The sequence below is a fragment of the Lepisma saccharinum genome, chromosome 25 (assembly GCF_977018435.1).
Source record: "Lepisma saccharinum chromosome 25, izLepSacc3.1, whole genome shotgun sequence".
Taxonomy (NCBI): Eukaryota; Metazoa; Arthropoda; class Insecta; order Zygentoma; family Lepismatidae; genus Lepisma; species Lepisma saccharinum.
The window spans coordinates 9,421,601-9,447,422 of record NC_139253.1 but is presented as its reverse complement, the minus strand read 5'-3'; the positions used below and the strand labels follow the sequence as shown (position 1 = coordinate 9,447,422).

At 36.9% G+C, this 25,822-nt stretch overlaps 1 protein-coding gene across 1 annotated transcript; it reads right to left on the bottom strand.

The window, feature by feature from the left end:
• Positions 1 to 1,170: 1,170 nt before the first annotated feature.
• On the bottom strand, positions 1,171 to 25,460 carry eEF1gamma (elongation factor 1-gamma). The gene is made up of 10 exons (XM_083111766.1): positions 25,319 to 25,460; positions 25,036 to 25,185; positions 17,930 to 17,993; positions 13,742 to 13,884; positions 10,988 to 11,151; positions 8,543 to 8,676; positions 7,403 to 7,577; positions 5,307 to 5,476; positions 3,686 to 3,810; positions 1,171 to 1,423 (listed from the first exon to the last, which is right to left on the bottom strand). Exons 1-10 carry the CDS (start codon positions 25,328 to 25,330, stop codon positions 1,268 to 1,270), a joined length of 1,293 nt encoding a protein of 430 aa, XP_082967892.1. The 5' UTR covers positions 25,331 to 25,460; the 3' UTR covers positions 1,171 to 1,267.
• Positions 25,461 to 25,822: the final 362 nt, after the last annotated feature.

Here is a 25,822-nt window from a genome sequence, read left to right as displayed (position 1 = left end):
ATGACTGTTCAGTACTGCCAAATATGCAGGGATGGCAACACAAGCCCTACATAAGATTATACTAGCTGTGATTCCATATGCCAGAGCCTCACCAGTACGCCAAATGCAGTCCAGGATGGAATAACTGATAATCAAGTCTAATTATTTTGTTAAATACAGCTTCAATTTTTATCTTAACTGGTTTACTTTCTTTTACTTCACTTTTCTGCCCCTTTTTGGCTAATCGCAAAGATGACTGAAGGGACAATAAAATATGTAGTTGCACGTCATCAATTTTAAAACCCTTCATGCATTGTGCAAAGAACTATGACATACAAGGGGTGGACAGATTAATTTAAACACACTGCTAAGGGAAGGGTAATTCGTTGAGTTGGCAGCCGCAAAAATGACAGCAGAACTCAATAAACATCTGGCAGGTCATGTTTCCACAAAAACAGTCTGACTGGAGCTTTATTAACTCAACATTAGGGGGTAGGGCTGTCATTCCTAAACCTCTGATTAGTCACCAACAACAGTGAACGAAAAAAGTCTTTCAGATGAGTAGACCTTTTGCGTCATTTCAGACAATGGGGCATATGTATGTGTGGTGAATGCATAGAGAGGCGTACTTTTTGGACTGCCTGCACCCTACTGTCAAAACATGGAGGCGGATCTGCGATGGTTTGGGCAGTGATCTCCTGGTATTCTGTTGGCTACATCATTCCTGCGCAAGGTAAAATTACAGCCACACATGGGGATTTTAGGCAACCAGGTGCATCCTATTGCACAGCTGTTGTTTCTCAACAAGGAAGCAATCCTTCAGGATGATAACGCATCTATTCACACTGCCAGAGCTGTTCAGTCTTGAGTTATGGAACATGAAGATGAACTTTACTTCTCTCCTGGCAATCACCGGACCTCAACATTATTGAACCACTGGTCAGTTTAGAGCCTCGAGTATGCTGCAGATTTCCTCCACTCTAATCTCTGCAGCAACTGCGTGATGTGGTTCTGGAAGAATGGTACAATATAATATTTCACCAGAGATTATTCAGGGTCATATTAAGAGGGACTGCAAAACTTTTTGAGGCATTTCCATGAATCTGTCCACCCCCTTCATATAGAGAAAATACTAGTAAACCATACATTTCATTCTTCCTAGTAAGAAAAGGGCAGAAATAAAAAACAATGTCCCGAAAAAAAAACCACACTTCATTTCAAAGCTTTCACACACTTAATCTTGCAAGTACATATCCATCATGTGGTTCACCATCAAAATGTTCTGGGTTCATTTGAAGATTTTGCCTTGGTTAAACTTCCTGCCTTTCTTATCAGTTCCTGTCCACGATAAATATTGGGAAACCAACTTCTTGGTTTCTTCTTTTGTGGGATCTAGTTTAGTCCATTGGTAGGATTCGTAGTCTATCTGCCAATCCGGGCAAAGCTTAAGAAAAAAGAGAGATAAGGTATGAATTAAAAATAGAAATGATCCCCATATTTAGAAAACTATCCTTCAAATTGCAAATCACAGTTCATAACAAAATCAAATTTAGTTAGAGATAAAATGTTCTGTGGACTTGTCAAGTTTACATGGTTATCAGCAATGCTCTTCACAAGGTCACTGTGGTTTACCAGTGCATGCTTGCATATTTGTTTGTACATAGTGGAACGTTCTGGTTAACTACTCATTTCTTTTATAAATATGAAAACAAATACCGATATGGTATACTAGTACAGTGGGATGTACAAGTGTTAGTCAGCAGATTGTCCATGACCTTTTCATTATTTTTTTCTCTTCCATCCTACGTGTGATGGACAATTTGCTCAGTAATACTTATGCATCCCACTGTACAATACTGACACACACCATGGCATGTATCACCAGGAAAAAAGCAGAACAGTTTTTTGGTAGTCTAAGGGAGAATTCACACTGAAGAGACAAGATGCACGCTGCAAGCGACACTGGTTTCTTTGCTCAGTTTGCATGATGGTACCGATATACTCTTAATTTCATTAATCAGTTTATTAGTCACCCGAAAATAACGTAACAAGAGACATTGTTACATGTAAATTGCGTTGTAAAATTTGTGCAAGTTATTGAAACTTGGGAGAGAACTGAGAAATAATATGCACTGACCTCAAACTGTATATGCTAGACTTTTCAGCCTGAATAAAGCTAATACCTAAACACTAGAGAAATGGTTTTCAACCTTCATGAAACCATGTCAAGGTATTTTTTTAAGTCAGTGCCCTTAGCCGAAAAATTTTCCTCGTAAATCTTTACAGTATTGAAGATTTTATGCATGAATTAACATGTACCTATGAAATTAAATATTGATAAATAAATTCTAGCATAATCATAAAGAGTAATAATAGTTTGATTACGTGTGTAGGATTGTTGACAAATATAAAAACATGGAAGACAAAGTGGTAACGTCGTCTCCTTGTAATTAAGTGATCCCAGGTTCGATAACCGGGGAGGGTCCAGGCAGATTCAATTCTGATTAGTCTATTTGTGCATAAAATGGACTTAAAAAACGAAAACTCACAACTCAAATATGATAGTTGTCAACCAGTTTCAGCAGAACATTTTGGTGCTCAGTACAGTTGATACGAGGGCACGGTATCGGGTCGTGGTCCGGCGATTGAAAAACAATGCTCTAGAGTACTTTACCATGTTAACTAATATATTTTGGACTAAAGTGCTTCAATAAGCTGACTTTTTCAAATAAAAGCAGTCAGATAAATGGCCAAAACATGGCCTCTTTTCACGATGTTGAAGGCAAATTACAGCCGATAGATAACTGCATCAAAAAACTTGATAAAGCGAAATGAACGTTGTGTTTGAATCTTAAAACATTGTACATATCGATACTTTATTATATCAACAAATTAGAGGTTCAAACATAATGCCGGTTGAGCTCTCTTCTAGTCTAACTACAGCTCGTTGGAATGAAGCATTCGCTGCGCATGCGCAAACAACAAACTGAAGCAACACGATGCACAGTATTGAGAAAACGGCACAGTCCGAGAGGCACGTAAGCGACATGCGACACTTGCACCTTCCGTGTCTCTTCGGTTCGAAAGGTTGCATTGATTACTGAGTGTTGGCTTCCAAGCGACACGTGTTTTGTGTTGCATGTTGCGTGTTTCTTTGGTGTGAATTCTCCCGAACAGACAGATCTCAAAAAAATCACAAAGCTAAGTGCAGTTAGCTCAAGTAGGTGTTGTATGACGTATGCCTGCTGTGTCGAGAGTTATTAATAGGCAAATAAAAGCCTATCTTTGGATTAACCTATGATCGATCCTATGATGGGGATGAGTAGGGATGTCAAAGGTTGGTGTGGTTTCAGTGTGTTCAGATGCTGATATGCTCATTCTGTGAATACTGTACTTCCAACAAATCTTACCTGCATGTCCCCAAAAACTGTTTAAGTTTCATGACCAGCACCTAAACTGAGCAATATAATTTTTACGGAAGTTATGCCAAACAGAAAATCCTAGGTCCTCCAAAGGGTTGAACACTAGATTATAACTTCTCGCTAAGAGAGTAATATTATTAATTCAACTGCCAGCAATCAAGAAGGACTCATTCATAGCAAAAGTTATTAGATGAAATTAGTATAAGGATGGCAAGACCAAAAGCATAAATTCACATCTGATGAGGTATGCAAATAAATATGTAGTGGCCACTCAGCATACTTACTTCAAAAGCTAGTTCATGGCCTCTCCATATCCATACACCAGAAATTGTGCTGTTATTGTCTTCTCCAAATAGACACATTGATGCGAAAGCATTCTTTCTCATTTTGTCAAGCCTTTGATACATTCCTGGAAATAAATAAGTAAATATAAATAATAATAATTTTAAAAAACAACAAAAAGGAAACGGAAGTTTGGCGAAGAATGCATTTGTAAAATATTCTTAGCACATAGAACTAATCCAAAACTTCTAGGAAGTTCTGTAATAGATTTACCATTGAAATGAGATTAGTTTTCTTTGGGATTTTTGAAATTTCCTTTACACCAATTCAATCCTTTACAAAAATACCATCCTTGCCAATAGTTACATTTAGTCACTAGCAATTTAAAGCTGGCTGCAATAGTTATAAATGTTTGGAACACAACTACTACTTTGGAACCCAGATTTTACATTTCCTGCATTATATGTCTTCTTCAGGAACAAAATGTTATAAAAATTCCCTTGGCTTTACATTTTCCTGCATTTTTGAGTGCTTTCATCTTGGTCCCTTGAAAAAGATAAAATGGAGGTTCTACTGCACACAGCTTCACATGAGAGAAATACTGTAACTGTTGCTTTATAATAAAAACCACGTTTGTTACACCAACTTTTGTGCAGATACTCAAAACCAACAATGGAGTCCTCCCTCGTTCAGTTTACAATCAAGCGACTTACCTGTACAAGTACATCAGAGTTGGTAAATTTCATGCTTCACTAAATTACTACTTCTAAATAATACACTTACCTAACAGAAAATATGAGTTGATTAAGTGCCAGCTGAAAATTTCATCCAACTTACATTGAGAATGTCAGCAAAGAAAAGTTACAAGCTGTACACAAGAACGAATGCAAAATAAACCTATTCTTGCATGGCATAATCTACCTCCACAAGTTACATTGAATGCAATATTTGCAAATAGTACAGGAAATGGGAGGATTTTGAGCGTAAATCGTGAGTTACAAGTTATACAGTCTTAAAATACTGTTTGACAGCAGAACAAGGAAAGAGATCAAAAGAGCACCTTTATGTGCATAAGTTATTATGTGATGTTACATTCTGTTAGCTGTTACACGGTAATTATATTCTACTGTGCTCTGAGGCCATTCTGAGTAGCTGCACTGGCTAAAGACAAGACAAAATTCACAGTGTCGTCATACACAAGCAAAGACAATGGATAAACTAGTAGTTCTTCCAAAATATGTGCTGTTAATTAAGAATAAACTGTTTAAACATTGTATTTATATTCCTATTTTAAGTGAAAATATACTTCCGATAGTAACCCACACTTATATGCTGTTACTATTTATGCATTCTGGATAGGTTAAAAACTGACATTTACGTTCAACATAATTTTTCGTGAAGAATTAATTTCTCCAGGTATATAATGTAGGTTAGGTTAGGTTGGTTTGGATGTCTTAGCATTCTGTATATCTTTTCACAAGATAATTTCTTCAACTTTTAAATTTGTTTCTTTGAACTATTTCAATCTTTTCTAGCATGCCCAATACTACTGCCGTCCTCTAGTACAACTTGTGAAAATTTAAAGACTAATATGTAAATTTTTAACTGTTACTGTGCACGCACCTGTAATTAAGTTACAGCTCATAAAAACTTTCGCTAGTTCATCATTATACTTGTAATCAGCAAACCAAATAGAATAATGATCCTTATCAAACTTCTCCCAAAAATATGGAATAGATTTTGATTCATCTTCATTAGAGTAACATCTCTTGAAGTCATCAAGATTCATGGTGCTGAAAGGAAGGAAAAATCAATGACCACAACATTATGAAATCACTTCCAGGTTTCAAATCAGATGCACCAATTACGAGGTTAAAAAAAAAAAAAAAAAAAGGGGCTGATAATTTTTTACATGGGACTGGCAACACTGACCAAGCTGACTGTGCACGGAAGCATGCTTTAGTATTCTGTGCCTGCAACAGAGGTATATTTCTCAGTGTGGAGGTGCGTAAGTGTGAGTAGCAGGAAGTCAGAATGCCAGCTGTGCCAAATGCAAGGTGAGGTCGGTGATTATATTTCTAAATGCAAAAGGACTGAGTGCAGCTGACATTCATCAGGAATTGTGTGCCATTTACGGACCAACAGTAATGAGTGAAGGAAAGGTAAGAAAATGGTGCCGTGCTTTTTGGGAAGGATGTTCAAATATTCATGACGAGCGGAGCAGCAGGCCTAGTGTTCAGACATACGATCTTGTGCAACGTGTTGATGAGAAAGTGTGATCTAATCGCAGTTTCATCATCATTACTGATCTAGGCAAGGAGTTTCCTGAAGTCCACTGCACCGAATTGTGTGGGACAATCTGGGTTATCGCAAACTGTGTGCGAGGTGGGTGCCAAAAATGTTGACAAACACTCAGAAAGATGAAGAATGAAATCAGCACGTGATATTTTGGTCCGCTGGTAGAAGGATGGAGATTACTTGTTTTCTCACATACTGACTGGAGACGAAACCTGGATATCGTACGTCACTGGTGAGCCAAAGCAGCAATCCATGCAATGGCGTTACTCCAGTTCCCCGAAACCGAAGAAATTCAAGCAAACACCATCATCACATTGCAAAATCATGGCAACCGTGTTTTGGGACCAAAAAGGTGTAATCCTTGTGGAATTCCTGGAACCGGGACGAACCATTACAGCAGATGTGTATTGCCAAACACTGTCTAATCTTGAGACGTGCCATCCAAAACCGGCAAAGAGGAATGTTATGGTCTGGAATTCTGCTTATTTATGACAACGCCCACCCACACACAGCTGACTGTACTGTTGCGACAATTCAAAAATTCCGATGGGAACATTTTAATCACCCACCATACAGTCCCGATCTTGCCCCAAGTGATTACTTTCAGTTCCTTCACCTCAAAAAGTGGCTTGCTTCGTAACGTTTCGATGATAGTGAAGTTCTCAAGACATCAGTTCTCAACTGGCTGAGATCCCAGGTGGCAGATTTTTACACAGAGGGTCTAAGTAAACTTGTTCCACGGTACGCTTGGAGTGTCATGGTGACCATGTAGAAAAATAGCCAGGGCATGCACTTGTATAGCAAAATAAAAATTTTCTAGCTTGATTTTATTCTCTCGAATAACCCATTATCCCATTTTTTTGGACATGCCCTTTGTATTATCAAAACGTTTAAACAATGAACAACCGCCCACACACATCCTCTTTTCTCGGACAAGGTTGAATTATAATTAGGGACCTGCACATTTTGTAGTTGATAGAAATTTGCAACGTGGAATTACAAAATGTAATGTTCATTTTTGGAGTATCTGCAAATGTGCGAAAAACATATTCCTACAACATTATGCACAAATTTGATGGAAAAATTGAACTTTTTACACAAAAAATAAACTTAGTCCACAAAATATTTAAAGTAAAACCCTCCTCTATTGTTACAGTCAGTGCATGTTAAAAGCATATTTAGCTTAATTTAAATTTCAGAGAAATGTCTCAAGTGTGAATGTACTTCAATATAAGGGCAATGATTACAATTTACCAATTAATAAGTTCTGCCTGCAAACTCTCCTTAGTGCCACTTATTCAATTAACTGAACACACACGATTTTTCCAGATATTTACATCACAACCTGCCAATAAAACCATTTCACAACAGTGATGTAGATATTTCTGAATTATTTGGAGGTCAGAGACAGAAATACTTACCCTTTAGCAAACTTCTCAAATGGATCTTTTGCTTTGGGTTCAGCTGCAAGAATTTCATCCATAGGATCGGCTTCTTCTACTTCCTTTTCATCTTTCTTCTCTTCTTGTTTCTTCTCAGGCTTCTCTTGTTTCTTCTGCTTTTTACCACCACCACTCTCTTTGTTGCCACCCTTACCTGTTAAAAAAAAATAGACATGCTTCTACAATGGTAAACTTGGATTGAAGCACTTTCATATGCATTTAAAAAACTAATTTCCGAAATAGAACCTCGATTTTACATTTTTCTTGCACTATAATATTTGCGGTCCCCCAAAAGCAAAACATAAAATTTTCCTCAATTTCAAGTTTTCCCCATCTTGGCCACTGAAAACCATGAAAGCAAGATTCCTGTATGTTACATGACTTTTACGTATTGAATGGGAAGAACCCAACTCATAAGATTAGAATGGAATGTGAAGTGACAACTGCTCTGCAACAGAAACTTCTCATTTACTGTAAGTTCCTCCCCTCCGAAGTTTCCATTCATTTTGTTTTAACATTATGTAGAAAACTATTTTGTGATTGCACAACAGTACTTAAACATATATTCTGATGTATTTTTTCAATATTTTAAACCAAAACTTTAGAAACTGATTATTATAATTGGAGTGGGATACTCAACCATTAATATTAATCAATATTTTGAAACAATTTTAATTGTTACAATTTTCAAGCATTAGTATCGGGATCTGTTGGGAATCGTAAAGAGTTCTTTCAGTACAAGTCAAGCATTAATATACAGTAGCTGATATCTATAGATAAAATTAAAAAAATAATAATAAATATGATACCAAACACAGTGATGACAATATGTACATCCCTGCTGCATGAGAAAAATCTATAAATTTAAATATTACTTTAAATTAGTTTTAATTCTCAACTAGGAAAATCATAACTATATGTGAATCACTATAATTCCTTCATCAAATGTATCTAATTTTGTACCTCAAAGAAACATTCATTTTAAATTAAATCTTACACCGAGGCAAGCTATTGTAGACTATACTCAATGTTTCAAGTGGGGGCTCCAACTACTGAAATGGGATTTATCTTAATTGCAGACAGATTCGGAAGACTTCCATCCAGGGGCAGATTGTTTACCTTGCATTTCAGCAAACTTCTTGGCATCGAATTCAGCCATCTTTTCGCACAGCTTGAACTCCCCAATGACTGCTTTCACTTGAGGTTGGTTCACTACAGTGAGGAACCATCTATTTACGTTTTGGAAGGGTTTTCTGAAACAAAGAGACAACATGTTATTGTCAAAAGTTGCACTTATTGTCTCAGAGTTCATTAAGGAAAAAGGTTATTAGTAGCTATACTGTAGATAAATTGTTTTCGTGTTGTGTTTACCAATTTCAGAAGGCTTCACCGAGTCCAATGCACAATGTATGACATGGCAATTTCACTCTGACATTGAAGGATGACACATTTTACTTAACTCAAAAATGACGAAAATGTCACATACACCCGAGCCCTTCAATTGATTTTCACAGAATACAACACAGTTAACTTTACAACCTTGAATGGCTCCAAGGAAAAAGGCTGTTATTGTAATTTGGTCAGATATTGACCGACCTTGATAGCAACACACAACTAGTAATTTTGTGCACCGTTGAGCAGGGTTGTTCAAGGTCCAGGAATTCATAAATTCTAATGGGTTTTATTGGGTTCCACTGCTGGACCAGAAACCCTTTTTCTCGTACAATTTAAATTTGTTCCAAGTTGCATATTGTTACATTGAAAAAAAGGTTCCTGGACCGTACCATATTTAAATTAATGCGGGAAAAAAGTTCCTTGGACTGTATTTAAATTGAACCGGAAAAAAGGTTCCTGGACCAAATTGAAATGATTTAAATATGAAAATGTTATACACTGTCTAGAACTCATTAACGTTTGCTGATTTTCTCTTCCAGTCTGGGATTGAATTTATTTACAATTCCAGGACCAGGATTGACCGATTAAAAGTTGCCTTCTACAACTGTCTGGGAGTACATTTTACATTGGAATGTCACACTGTGGTTGTAGAAAACGTAGCGCAGGGAATAAATCAAAACTGCGTTGTTCTCTCGTCGGCCAGGTCCAAAAACTCCCTTGTCGAAGATTTACTGTACGTACGTAACGTAATGGACTATATTAGTGTGGCGTCACATTGATTGAGTTCAAACAAACCCATCACGTGTTGCTCCGGCATCTGATCCAGGAACCGCCGAGAATAGGAGCCGTCAGTGAGGTAACGTGAGGCTGCTGTGTATCCAGCAGATATTACAACCTCTGTTACAACAGGGAAGGGCAGTGCTGCTACAACCAAGTGAAGGAAAGCGCATGAGAGACTGGGGCTATATGGAGAGTGGTAACGTGACTGCAGCGTTTGAGTTTCGCCCATTTCTACCTTAGATTCTTGAGACAGTCAGCACCTGGATTAGTCTTTCATGCTCACAAGTGGATAATTGTTTATCGTCAGGTCTGTATTCGATCCAAGTTGCATAATGTTTCATTTCAATACGGAACTTGGACCCATTTAAACTGATTCGGAAAGAAAGCTTCCTGGACCGCATTTAAATTGATCCTGGAATAAAGGTTCCTGGACCGAATTTAAATTGGTTCAGAAAAAAGGTTCCCGGACTGCATTTAAATTCACCTGGAAAAAAGGTTCCCGGACTGTATTTAAATTCGTTCAGAAAAAAGGTTCCTGGACCATATTTAAATTTATCAGGAAAAAAGGTTCCTGGACTGAATTGAAATACTATAAAAAAGTTCTTTACGGTCCAGAACCCATTTACGCATGCTGATTTTCTCTCCTGGACCAGAATTGAATTTATTTAAAATTCCTCGACTTTTAAAAACCCTGCCGTTGATGCAAAATTACATTTTATATTAATTAAATAATAATTTACCTTAATAGGTAGATCACTTGAGCTTCACATATGCCGATAGATGTCAAATTTTTTGAGAACCAGCATACAGGAGCACAAAATTATGCATTGATCAAATTAATATAAGAGCCACATGCTGGAAAAATTCTTAAATAACAGTTTATTATTTTAACATTTTTACTAAGTGGATGAAGTACGTGTGAGTCTCTTCAAAATTAATAGGATATAACCATTACATTGTGCAACGTGGAAATACAAAATTTCACATAAGTAGTTATAAACTGCATTTACTGCATCCATCATGAAGTATGGTGTTATTTGCACAATCACTGATACGGGGAGCAAGTAATTTTGGGACTGATGTCACAAAGTTATTTATTACATTTCAGATTACCAGTCTCCAATAGATTCGTAAGAGACTATCCAATTAAAAGTTGAGTCACTTTGACCAGGTTAGTTTTTATATGGTAAGGGTACATTGCATGCAACAGTTGATTTTTGAACAACCATCCTCTTTAGAAGTTCCAACTGAAATTAATAGAACAAAGAAGAAAAGAACAAAAAACAGTTTCGCGGATAAAGTGAGTACTAGTTTCTCCGTATTCATCTACTACCACGTCTCTCTTCTCCTAATTATGAACAATAATATTGGTATAGAACCTTTCTCTACCTGAAATTTGGATCCAGCACATACTGGTACAGATGGAGAAGAGTGCATGCCACAACAACATCTGCTAGGGTTATCCTTTCACCCACCAAGTACGTGTGGGTTAACAAATGGGCATTCAAGGTACCCAGAGCCTGTTTCACATCTTCCCTTGCACGTTGTTCAGCCTGGAAATAAAGAAAGTTTCAAATTAACACCCAGCACAGTAAATCCAGTGTTACACCTTTTTAAAACTTGTAATGAACACTGAAAGCAAAAATTATTGCAGGTTGTCCTTTTTATTCCATTACAGCTATGAATAAATATGAGCAACTTGGTGAGAAAATAAATTTCCTTGCTTCAAAAATTATTTATTCAAAACAACTTAATCTTTGCAAATAAACAAAATTTATCTTCAAACTGAGGAACCCTGCAATATATTTCTAATTTGCTCGATTTGATTTTTGTTATTTAGCATCATTTATCTGGCACTTTTGGTAAACTGCGAAGATAATGATGTGTGAAGATATGATGAAGAGACTCACAAGAATACCCATGCCAAGATTCGAATCTGGGACCCCTGGCACCGCAGTTAATTACTCCACCATGGAGGTTGGCTATTTCTCATTTGTACGAGGGTGAATCAAATATGAACGAGCCTTGTGCGGAAAAACAAAATTTATTGAAGGAAACAGACATATTGCCACATCCTATTTTTCTACATAGTCTCCGCACTTAGTGATACATTTTTCCCAACGTTGTGGTAGGTTCTTGATGCCGTTCTCGTAGAATGAAGCTGGGTGGGTAGCCAACCAGTTGCACACAAAGGTTACCACCTGATCGTTGGTCTCAAATCACTCGCCCCCAAGTGCTTCTTTGAGGGGTCCGAACAGGTGAAAATCACATGGTGAAAGGTCTGGGCTGTACGGTTGATGCAGAAGCGGTTCCCAGTGCATTTCCACCAGTTTCTGCCATGTAACACCTGCTGTATGGGGTCTGGCGTTGTCGTGGAGGTACAAGACCTGGCGGATGGGACAGCCTCGTACTTTGCGTCGATACTGTACCTTAACTTGATCCAAAAGGCCGCAGTGGTAGGGTGCATTGATGGTCCGATGTTCGTGTAAGAAATCCACCAGTAGGATCCCCCTCCAGTCCCAAAACACTATGACCAACACCTTCCCCGCAGACAACCGAACTTTGGCCTTCACGGGGTTTCCTTCGCCTTTCCTCCTCCACTCCATGTTGGCACTCTTGGATGCTGGGGTGTAATGATGCACCCATGTCTAGTCACAGGTAATGATGCGATGCAAAAATGCTTCCCCTTCCACGTCAAAACGAGTGTGAAGCTGGCGAGCAATGCAAACTCAGTCATCTTTCTGAGCAACATTCAGCAGCTTGGGAACCCACCGAGCTGTGATTTTGCGGAAGCCCAAGTGCTTTGTGATGATTGATTGGACACTTCCATAGCTCACACCAAGTTCTGCTGCAATTTGCTTCACAGTGACTCGGCGATCCTGTTCGATAAGCTCACAAACACGAGCCATGTTGTCATTCGTCACACTGGTGCGGCCAGTTTGATGTTTTCCTGGGTGAGGAACTTGATGATTATGCGTTGCACAACAGACACTGGTACACTCTGCTCACTCATCGTGAGAGCTACTAAACGAAGCATGCGACACGCCGGCTGTTCTGCTTCCTGACTCACGACAGCCCCACCTAACGGCTGCACATGCCCAATCACACCCTGCTACCCATTCTGACGCTTAGCCAATCAAGGCTCGTTCATATTTGATTTACCCTCGTAAATATACATAAATGGAAATTTATAAGTAAATGATGAAAACTTTTTTTTCTTATAATGATTAAATATGAAGCATAAACAAACATTTAACACTTTTTACTATAAACTAAAATATAGGTATTGGCCAATAGGCATATCGGTAAAATTACCGATCTGCTATATCTAAAATATCTTGTAATGTTTATGGAAAATCTCCATGCAGCACTCTTTAAAAAAGTAAATGTCTATATATGCAACTTCTTTGCACGCAGTCAACTCTAAACACACATTTAATAAGCAGATCAATGATCTATTCAGGTTTTTCAAAGACAATTTGGAGTTTTATAATGGATCAGTAGAATATCTGTATCCCTACTAGAATATGTACAACAATAGAAGCAATATTTATTAAATTATGTAATGATAACAAATAGGTGAACACAATTAAGCAAATATCATTCAAGTCTGAAGATACCAAAATAATAGATCCAAATTCTTGACTTTTCTTTCCTTTTCCCCTAAAATATATATCTTTCTTCAATTAAAAACCCCTACCACAAGACTGGTTAAGATGAAAACTGAAGCAGTAGTTTAATAACAGATTTAGACTTGCAAATGCATCTAAAAATTAACGATTCAGACTTCATCCTGGATAAAGAATGGCCACGGTTCATTATTTAATATTTTTACTCATACAAGAATGTAAATCCTAAGAAACAAAGTGAACAAATCTTAACTAAATATAATTTTAGATTTCCAAACATTCAATTTTAACAAATCCCAGTACAGGTATATAACAATGTAAATTCACTATACTGAAAAAACAGCAAAATTCTTGACTGGTAGCCACCCTGAAAGACAAATTTGAACTTCTTCAAACTTCTTAGTGAATAGAAAAAATACATACAAAATTAAGCTAAGCACGTATAAATTAGACATCCCAAATACCAAAGCATCACACATTTCAATTTATCATTGGAAAAAAACATTCCAATTACCTGTTTGTTGTATTGCATAATTCCCAGGCAGGGGAAAACCCAAGTACATGATGCTGGCAAGATTTCACTATCTGCAAAACCCAGCCACTGAATGATCTGGGCCTTTTCTAGGTCTGATTGCCCTCTGAGCTGAGCATTAGCAACTGGAAACAAGGAAAAGAACATCAAAACAAGTTCTCTTACATTAACCTTTAGTTTCCCAAGCGTCTCGATCGAGATACCCAAATGTAACCCTCATGGTCCCAAGCGTCTCGATCAAGATGCTGTGTCAGGGTCATAGTTTTTACGTTATAACTTTTCTATTTTTGGCTAGAATTTCGATTTTTTTAATATTGTTCCTAACACATGTATTTAACAGAAATGTTTTTTTGCCTTCATGAAAATGGAGGGGAAAAGGTGGGAAAAGGGACTTCTCTTTTGAGTCCTTTGTTGTTCTAAAGCAATGCTTTTTCAATCCCACCTGTTAACTGCATTCGAAGGACGCTTGTTTATCAGTATCCGATGTCAAAATGAAAGTTTTCCGTGAGGGTGCAAGCAGGGGGAGGGGAAGACTGGTTGTTGAATGTGCTTACATGTGAAAAAGGCCTTGGGACTCAAAAGGTTAACGGTTTGCTTGTGGGTTATGGCATAACCATGAATACCCAATGCACGATATTAAAAACAAATGACGTCACCATAAACTCATTTAACAAAATTTTATCTTCTTTCATTATGATGGAACACACTGCTTCCGATGACAAAATATTTTTACCAAGTTTTTTTTTTTTTTTAAAAAAAAAACAACTGAAAAAACGAAATTTTCAACTTTTACCAATTACAGCTAACGCATTTCACTTGAAGTTACTGTTATGAGTTTACAGGTTTGTAGTGACATTTTACAACTAGCTACAAAAATTTACATGATGTAGCAGCCAAGAGACATATACTGGCCAATCACAGTGGACACATATTGCATAATGGTTCAGCTACAATTTTAACTATAGCTTACCGAGAAGGTCTTGCAGTCCCACCACCTCTATTTTTTTTATATCTTTCAACTGTTTGAAAGTAAATTACATGGTTCCCTAGGATGTTATCAATATTTCTGTATTACTTTTGGTTGGTTGATTTGGTGTTTTAAGTCCACCTTATGCACACTAAGGCTAATCAGGACTGGACAGTGGGAAAGTGCAGTTTAAAGTGGGATCCGATCCACTATCTGCCTCCACTGTGTATTACTGTTGCTCATAAAAACATAAATGTAGTGTAATTAGGATGCAAAATGCACTTGGTGGGCATATCAGGCATCATCTCTGAATGAGTCTCATTCAAGACACTTATGCCAGTGACAGTGTACAAATAGTTGCTAATGGTGGTAATTATTATATTTAATAAACAACTGCACTTCTACAAACAAAAAAATCATTAATAAAAAGTTATGATTTAGTGAATGATGAAATATATGTGAGACAGTCATGCAATAATTGGTTATTATATTTTATTAATGATAGTAATTATTATAATTAATAAATAACTACACATATATAATCAGCAAAGGAAGCAGTGATTCAATAATAAAATGGTTTCTTGAATTTTACTGATAAAAAAAAAGTGTGGGTCTGAAAGCGATCCCCCGATATGAACGTTTCTTGTACCATACAGGTAATCTAGGGTTAAAACTGAACGTGTAGTCCTGATGAGCACATCTGACCATGAAATGGACTTAAAACAAGCTTTTTACATGTTTGTGTCTCAATTTCAATGTTCATGTCATAAAATATGAAACAAATGTTAATATCAAAATATTCGATGTTTCGGGACAATTAAAAATCTTTACTGTTCACAACACGTATGCAGAAGTATATATACCGTATTTACTCATGTATAATGCGCACTTTTTTCCAAAATTTTTGCCCCCAAAAACTGTGGTGCGTATTATGCACGGAATAATTCAGACAGTCAACATGAAACCGTACAGGGTCATTCCATGATTTTGGGACACTTGCATTGATTTTTCATGTTTACGGAACCCTATCATGTTATATATCGTTGTAAAGCTTCAATCCTGCAGTTTCTGAATATGGAAACAGTATTCAAACAAAGATAACGACACTAATGTAAAATGCGGTTGAAATAAGTTCATCAAAAAATGAAGAAACGTTCTGATTTTTATGGTACTTTGGATGAAAGAAAACGTAAGGAAAAAGATAATAAAAATTAAATGTATTACTGGCCAAATAATATGACATACATGGAGTGTGTAAATTCCTTAATGGAAGAAATCTTGTGCTTCTAACTGCTATTTGGAAGGTCCTAAATGTGCCTCGTATAAATGTTACATTAGTCACGGAAAGAAAAAGTATATATTTTGAAAAAGAAGGAATGAGCAATTGAATGGTTATGACGTCATTCACTCTTGATCAGCATAGCAACAGATTTACGACCTACAACTAAGAAAGCCATTTCTTGAAACTGGATTGTACTGCGCATTATATATGAGATATAATTTTTTGTCACTTTTACCCATCCAAAACCAGAGTGCACATTATACACGCATGCGCACTATACACGCGTAAATACGGTATTATGTGAATGTGTGTATACAGTGTATATCCTGTTTAACAGATCTTTGAGACTGAAGTGACACGTGGCTCCTGGAAACCAACCTTTAGAAGTTAAGCAATATTTCGAACCGAAGCAACATAAGCTGCAAATGTCGATTGTCACTTGGCCTGTACTGAAGGATACTATCTTGCTTGTCATCTGCGACTTCAGTCTGAAAGCTCCTTCAATAGCGCACATCAAATCGCCTCGGTCTTGTTTGTGCATGCGTGGTGGATGCTGGCTTAGACTGAAGTGAAGTGGGGGTGTCACTACAATGTGACTTCCCCACTGCCTTGTATTGCTTCGGTCTGAATGTTCTCTATGCTTAACAAGATTGTTAGCTACTTCATCAGAGATTAAGATTTCATGTAGCCTGTAAATCACAGCTAACAACTTGCAAGTACTGTTCTTGAAAAAAGGTGGGCTTTTTGATATAAGGTGCCATTCATAATCATGAATGGGTCTCTGGAGTGGAATAAAGTAAATGCTGTTGCCTTGTACTAAGAAGGGGTCTGAGGTTCAATCCTCAGTGGAGTTAGTGCTTCAGATCTCATTTCAAACTGTAGGTCCAGTCCCAATTTCTTAAATAGATTTTTTGCCATTTGCGGCCAGTTTTTTTGCTTCTGCTTCAGTTTTAGTGCTCATGTTTCTCAAGAGACGGACCTGAAAAGCTCCGTTGCATCCCAGGATTGAAGACTAAGTAAATTTAAGGTGCGGAATTTACATTTGCCATTTCACATACTTAGGCTAGAAATACAGTACAACTACAAACACAACTTTTATGGGATATAATCATGTACGAAAAATTGTAAATTGTTTAACAATTTCAAATTTAACTAATGAACTTCCAAGATATCTTAAATTGCCATAATTTTCAGTCTGTCTAAAAAGGACACTAACAAAGCAAATGGATTGAGAGAATAAATATGTATAACATAAATGGGATTTGGATTAATTAAAGTTGCAATTTTTCATGTCTACAGAGAAAAAATTAAGCAGAATTCACGCACAATTCCAAGTGACTAGTCATCCTGTCGATGAACCTTGAAACAAGGCATGAATATAAGCACTTGAAGAGGTTATATTCCTATTATGTGCACTTTACCCCTGCTCTGCCAGGACTACTAGCATGGCAAAATGCCAAGTGACCAGCAGAAGGAATGTTGTGTGTTGGGAGTTGGCAAAAACTGATTTCATCACAATCATGCAAATACATTTCCACATCCATTTTGTTAGTAATCCATCACCTCGGAAGAACATCTACCATTGGTACAAACAATTCAAAGATATTGGCTCAGTGTGTAAAAAGAAAAGCACTAGGTGGCCACATGAAACCAACCAGAATTAGGAAAGTGTTAACAAAAGCCCACAAACATGTACACACACACACACACACACTGTGCAAATCACGAGATGCAAACCTTACAAAATGAGGTTGTTACAAGCTTCAACACAAAAGGTTATGGTATGAATTTTAATGGACATGGACTGATAATTTTGGAGTTTACCCCAATGTGATGTTTAGCCATGCAAAAAAATGTACAATATCTAGGGGACACACACATCTGCACAATAACTGTTTTCTCTTAGTAACGCAAGACTTACCAAAATGTGCTATGGCATTGCTTTCAGTCAAGTAGTGTCCATCTGTAGTTTCAAAAGCAGGTACCTGCAATCACAATGAGATAATGATCATTCTTTACAGACGACATTGTTAAAATTGATGCAAGCTTAAATTTATGATGGAGAGTACAACCTAAGGACAAAAAGGTCCCTAAGACTTTTCCTTCTGGCTTTATATTGCAATTCACGCGGATCTTCCTGCACAAGTGACAACTTATTTAGTACATGCAGAGATCAACTTAATCCTGATTTAACTAGCAATTTATAATAACTTGATCAGGATTCTGAAAGTTCATCCATTACATTGTGGTTTATGGGCTACCTAGACGTTTCCATGCATGTCTGCCCATTACCGGCTGCGGAAGGAACTTCATTCACTATGACACAGTAACTGAATCCAATGTTAACTTAATTTTGAAGAGAGTATGGCATAAAGTCCGCGCGTTCATTATATCCCCATCGGCAACCCTTTGATAAAACTTAACACTGGAAACAATAGCCAACAATAGCCAGACCGCTCCCGATAAGCGCGTGCACTCAGACGTTGTTGCCACATTTTCTTTACATTTCTTGTAGTTGCAAGGCGGTGCAGGCGGGTGCGTGAGCCTCTCGTTATTTTTGCACCATAACCACGTGCGGGGTTGATTTTCTTAACTAGTTGCGTTGTGTTGTGTTGTGTTATTTCTTTGTTGTGTTATGGTGCTGTGTTGTTGCTTTGTTATAGTGTTGTGCTTTTAGTTTTTAAATTAGATTTTGGTTTTGTTGTTAGCATGTGGAGACCGTGGGTTGCAAACCAGGTTCCTTTAGCAAACGTTGTTGCGCAGGAGAATGTAACTGACGAAAGTGACCCCCAGCCAAGTACTAGCAGCGGCAGTTCCAGAGTGCTGAGGAAAAGAAAGAGAATTCTGAACAAACAAGCTCAAGAATTTGTATGCAGTGTGCACGAATATGTCTCCAGGAATAATTCAGAAAGAGGACCAATATCGGAGACAGCAAATATTTTGAAATTAGACAGGAAAACAGTGCGAAAGATCACAGAAAGAGGCCCAATTACACCAAAGAAGCCTGGTAATAAAAAGAAAAAATTTCATAAAGTGGACGAGTTGGTTTGCGATTTTGTTAGGAGAGAGATTTACAATTTTTTCTCTAAAGGACGCGCACCAAGTGTCTGAATTATTAACACAACTGAAACTAATATCAGACTTCCCTTACAAACAAACGACGCTTCGAGAGCTTCTGAAGAAACTTGGTTTTTCTTTTCGTCAGCTGAAGAAAAGAAATGCAATAATGGAGTCGACAAGAATTGTTGCTTGGCGGTATCGTTACCTTCACAAACTCAACAAGTTGAGATCAGAAGGCTGCCAGATTGTTTATTTAGATGAAACTTGGTTCGACACTCACGACGTCGTCACAAAAGGGTGGGACGATGGTACTTGCAACTGTATTTTGAAGTCGCCGTCAGCACGAGGGAAACGCATCATGGCGCTCCATGCTGGGAGCAGTGAGGGATGGGTCCCAAATTGTTTGTATCTTTCCGCTAAAAACATTGGAGATTGTAAAGCTGATAGTCACGACGAAATGACCGGACAAGTGTTTGAAAATTGGTTTACCAATAATCTGCTGCCAAATTTGCCAAGTGATAACAAGTGTATCATAATTTGCGATAATGCAAGTTACCACTCGAGGTTGCTAGTGAAAATCCCAACTATGAAGACAAAACTGCAGGATATTATTTCCTTCATGGAGAGGCACGACATTCCAGTACCGAAACCTGTTCCTATAAAAGCCCTTTTATTAGAAATAATTAAATCGGCAAACATTACTAAAAAGTACGTAGTGGATGAGCTTGCAGCCTCACGTGGACATGAAGTGTTGCGACTCCCTCCCTACCATTGCATGTTTAATCCCATAGAACTGGTGTGGGCCAAGTTAAAATCATATGTGAGGAAAAACAATGTATCTCCTACTCTAAGTGCCAGTGTATGCCAGCTGTTGCGTGATGGAACAGAGACAATTGATCCTGTATTCAACACACCATCAAAATTGAGAGAAAATACATTAACCATGACACGGATAGTAACCAGGAGAGATTCGTGATTCACGTGGGAGACAGCGATGACGATGAGTGAAGGTAAGTTAACTATATATGTATATTCTAAATAATATATTTTTCGCGTAGAGACGTTAGGGGTATTCAGTGTAAATATGAGGATTTATAATATGCCTCTTCCTATCTTCATTAATATTGTCCTTTTTAATCTTTATCTGAATTTCTTTTCTCTTTACATATTCTTTAATTTGTTTGTTTCTCTTTCTTTTTCTTTACCCTTTCCTTCAATTTGGCAACATCGCTTTCCTACTCCAGTTTCTTCAAGAGAAAACCGCCCGCTTGGGTGTTTCTTTTTACAAAGAGCACCGCTCCCTTTGTTAACCGCTGGGGATATAATGAACGCGCGGACTTTATCAAGGTTTACTCAAGAGCTGCTCAATTGTTTCTGCAACAGAAGATCAATTTCATATGTACGGTATGCTCAAATGCACACTTCAGCAAGTATTTCATATTCTCCCCATATCTTAAATATATTAGGTTAAACAAATCGGTTCAAAACAAGCTGTTGGTTTTAGTGCAATTTATGTATTTACACAAAATTTAAACTTTTCTCACCATGAAATTAATATGATAAAGGGTGAAAGTTCTCGCAGTCTTCCGAGGTTGTATCATCATCAATATTCAGGAAAAATTTGTTATCACTGAGAACTATCAATCTCTATTAGCAAAACCATAATCGTTACAGCAACTCATTACAGTCACATAAACAAGAGTTTCACCACCTCTGTAACAGTTAAAACAGCAAAATAAAGTACACCCTATTGGCATGATACACCCCATACGCTAGAAATATTGGCATGAATATCAATTACAAAATAAGCATACTAAATACATTGATGATTCATTCACTTCATTATTTGACAATATTACATTATCAGCAGCACAGAACATCCTTCATCCAAAGGTCAAGTATATGAATTATGAGATCTACCAACAGGTTGGTTTTCATAATTGGTACAGGGTGTCTATCATCTCGTGAAAACAAAATTTCCTGACTTTTCCAGACCAAGTCATTAGGGCAATTAATGTACATGAACATGTATGTACTGTAGCAGCGATTAGGAGTGTGTCTGGGGGGATTGTCCCACTACTTTTCTCCCCACCAGTATGGTCTCTTGATGCTATCCCTTATAAACCAAGAAAAAATTAACTGTCCTCGCCCCAACCCCAAAGTTTTGGCACCCAGTTAAAGTTGATATATGTAAGAAAATCAGAGCACTTAGATTAAAATTCACACTTAGTCACACTCAAGTTTAAAACTGTAAACTGTAGTACATCAGATTAATCTTTTCACCACAAAGAAAACTTTATCCTCTTGTACCCCTACTATTTATGGAAATTTACCAATATACTAGCAAGTTTTCATTATCACATTATGTGAAATTATTGACGGCCTCCCTTCACCCCTTATAGACATCCGATCCAACCACACATTATATAAAAAAAAAGTTTTACCAATTTTTTGTAGTTAATTTCCATAACAATTCAGTAGCCACAAGAAAAATAATATATATGTTTATAAACTGAATGTAATTTTGTACAATAGTTTTCTTCTTTTAAAATAAATGCACAATTTGAATACTTGAAATGTTTTTCCAACATATATGTAGAATTGGCATTCGTTAACATGTGAAAGTTTCAAAAGAACACATTACTTGAAAAACACAACTACACTATTTTCTTCTTTAATTCTTTCATCAACTTCTTCTATTTCCTTTGCAGATCTCTCAAGGATTTTAGCTTTCTTTGTACTCAGTTCTGCCATACATCTTTTCCTGTCTTCTAAATGAGTCTTCTGAGTTTCTGTTGTATCATGCTTCCTTCCACTTTCAATTGCATGGTACTAGTTTACTATCCTTCGGACAGATTTCTTCATTTCTACAGAAAAAAACTTACCGTAATAAGTTCCTGTAGTATTGTCTAACATCTGGAAGGTGTTTTGTGTGATGTGGGAATGTTTCATAGCGGAAATTCAACCATTGATTCATAGCCCCACGAACCATTCACACATAGCCCCACGAACCATTTCTGGTAAGGTTAGGTTAGGTAGGATCACAATAGGATACAATAGTTAAAAATTGGTTTAGAAAAAAAAAATGCGTAGCCCCACACACCATTCTCGCATAGCCCCACAAACCATTTGCGGAAACGTACGTTCTTCAGTTACAAAAACCCTTTTTTTTAAATAAAATTGATCAAAAAAACGTGAATACACGTTAAAAAATGATCCCCGAAGCAGACAGGTAAGTACAAATGTCAAAAATTGACGAAACTCAGAAGTTATAGGTGTCCGAAGGATAGTAAACATTTACCCAGATAAGTAAGTATGAATGCCAAAATTGAAGAAACTAAGTAGTTATAGGTGTCCGAAGGATAGTAAACAATTACCCAATTGCATTTCTTGCTGAATGGATTCAAGATTTTGTCATAGGGACTTTTTCAACCCCTCCATAACTTACAATTTCATCATGTATACATCGTTGGGCAATAAGTGAGTCTTCCTAAAGATTATCCACAAGGCATTGGTTATTTACAGAGAAACTGCACTCAACAGAAACATTTTCATGTGAAAGCATTAAAATCTTCTGAAGAAACAGCATAAAGGAGGTACTGTTGTTACAGTCTTCAAGAACTGTCATCCACATCTGATCCAGCGATCAACAGCAATGTCAAAATTTTTCATTCTTGCAATCACACTGTCATTACTACATAAGTCAGTAAACTGTTTTATATCTGCAGCAGGGCCAGAAAAAAGGCACTTTTCAACTAGGACTTGTAATGCCACATTTACTTGGTCTTCACCTACTTTTCCATCCATCCAAAACAGATGCTGGAGTGAGACATGCTGCACCATATGAGAGCCTATATTTCAATGGTGATCTAATACATATCTTCTTACACAAACATTGTAATATTTTCAGACAATCTTCATGGAAATGTAATACTTGAATGTCAGATACTTTCAGATCTAAATGCTGCTCGGGTTGCAAATCCAATATAAACTTATATTGCAGAACACACACATTAGGGATCAGTTAGATTTAGTTTCAAAAGATCTTCAGAACTTACAGCTTCAAGCAGAATGACTTCTTTATAAACCTGGACATAAGGGATTTCAGTAGCTTGAGCAAATGTTTATAAAGGAAAGGCACCATTGATGAATCAGACAAACCTGACAAGGAAGGGTTCTATATCAGCTTCAAGAAGTCTGAAAGAGAATTGGTAACAGAGGATTCCTCACTTGCGACTTAATAGTTTTAAAGCTTTCACACCTTGGTACCAGAAACTGTCGGCAAAGGTTTTCAGAAATGGTAAAAGGTACTATGATTTTTCCACCACACTTCCATTGTCTAACCACCGAATTGGACAACACTTTTGATCCTGTAATTCTTGTGAAATCTGCTCTCTGAGCAGGAACATTTTAAAATAAATTGTACACTGTTCTTAAGAATGCCACTATGTTCCAACCAGAACTCTCAAAAGATGCTTTGAAAGCACCATGAAGAACATGTAGTCCGCAGCTTGCTATTTCCAGCAATGTTGTACTTTCTGGCTTATTAATAGTTGTTTTCCTTGATATCCATCCATGGATATTTGCACTATGTTTTTCAAATTGATACCTTTTACACCTTCTTGAAATGCCAGTAGCAAGTTAGCTTTGGTATGGCCCAGAAACAAAAATACAATTTTTTCCAGAAAAATAGTATATTTCCTTGAATTTTCAACGTTTTCCAGACTGGTAGACACCCTGTTGGCACTGATGAGGCAAATTATCTGGTAATACAGATCGTAAATGTAGGGAATGGTATTTTCTAAATTTAGACTGGAGCTTGTGATTAAAGAGTAGGGGAGTCAGAGGTAACTCAAAATATATATATTTCTGCAACAGAAGATCAATTTTAGTTGCACAGTATGCCCACTTCAGCAAGTTCTGATTTAAGTAGCAATTTATAAACATCGAGAATGCAATTTTATATTTCCCTCTCTCAGATATTTTCCATTTATCAATTTCATTAGACTGCACAGAATCCTTAAAAACATGTGGCTTCAGTTCTGATATAACTGCAGAAAAGCACACCTTATTAACAAAACATTCATGAAAAAAATGTCAGTAGAAAGCGACACAGATCATGGAATAAAATGTAAAAGTTCTCTTCGTCCTCCGAGGTTGTACAATCATTAATATGCATGAAAAATTTTGACATCCCAAGATGTATCAACCTCAATTATCAAAACTTTTTGTCACTGTTACTGCAACTCATTACAGTTACATCGATAAGTTTCACCAAAGTAACAGTTCAATAACACCTATAAAAATCAGAGTTATTGGGCGAATTAAATTTCTAATTATTTCAATACCGGCCTAATTAATAAAATGCCAATAATTATTTCTTGTATAATAATTTAAAACATACTCATTCATTTACTTCATCATTACCTGACAACATAACATTAACATCAGCACAGGGATGAATTAATTCGGGCTTTTAACAAATAGCAAATTATGATATGAAAACTGGTTACTTTTGATAATTATTTCCGACTAGGCAAATTATCATGCCATGCAAATCGTAAGTGTAGGGAAAGTTTGTTCTCACAGTCCTACGAGGTTCTATCATCATTAATATCCAGGAAAAACTGTCATCACTGAGAACTATAAATCTCTATTACAACCATCATCACTGTTACTGCAACACCTTACAACCACAAGTTTTCAAAATAATATTTTTGTCTGGTTTAAAATTACAAATTTCTTCGCACTGCGAATGGGTAGCCCTCCCCCCACCCCCTTCCCAACAAAATTTTAATGTGAAATATAATAATAAACCACGTCATTTTGGGAGAGTGAGGTTCATTCCCGGAGGGTTGGTAAGCCAACATATCGTTGATAAATCACACTTGCACATTATTGCACCAGATTTTTTTCACATAAAATTATATCTCCAAAATAAAACAAATACATCTGACGGTTCCATACCTTTCCGAGCGGAAATTTCTTCAAAAATGCATCACTTTTGTTTGTTTCTCCAAATACAAAACCCGGCGCAATTTTCACGTTGGTACCAGAGTACTGGGCAGCGATGAGGACCTTGTACGCTCGGAAGTTTTCCGGGTACGTATATAATGTCTGCAAAAAAAATATTAAAAATCATATAATAATGGAATAATGAATACGTATAGTAAAATAACGAATACAAAATCAATAAACATTAAAAGATGACATATCTTAATTTAGATGCATGCCATGTGTCAAGACTTACCCCAGATGCCATTTTATCAGCGGTGTTGAAAACGAAAAGACCTGAAACACTGTAGCCAACCGTGAGGAAAAACTCGATCTAATCGAGGTTATTAGAAGGATCTAATATCACACCGAGAACCCCCTGGCTTTTTAGCGAATGAATGCAGTTTGCAGGTCAGGTTAATATTCCTGCATGATCTAACAAAATAAGTAAGATGTACTGATGTAATAAGTTTCCATAGCATCAACATGGATTAGTTTTTTTTTCCAGCGGGGGGCAAGTGGAGGCACTTTCCCTCCTAAAACAGGGTGGTGAAATTTTTAATTCCGTTTCGCGTTTTTTTTTTTACATGGAAAGTAAAATAATTGTTATTCCCTTTTAAAATATAGGAATTTCCTCGCTGTAATCTATTGTTTTCCCTTTCCCCCGGAAAAAGTGGTGCTGCCTCTGAAAAAAAGTATGGATATGTAAATGTTCAGTGTTCCAGGTTTTTGTTTCTCAATCAATTTTTTTTTTCATTTT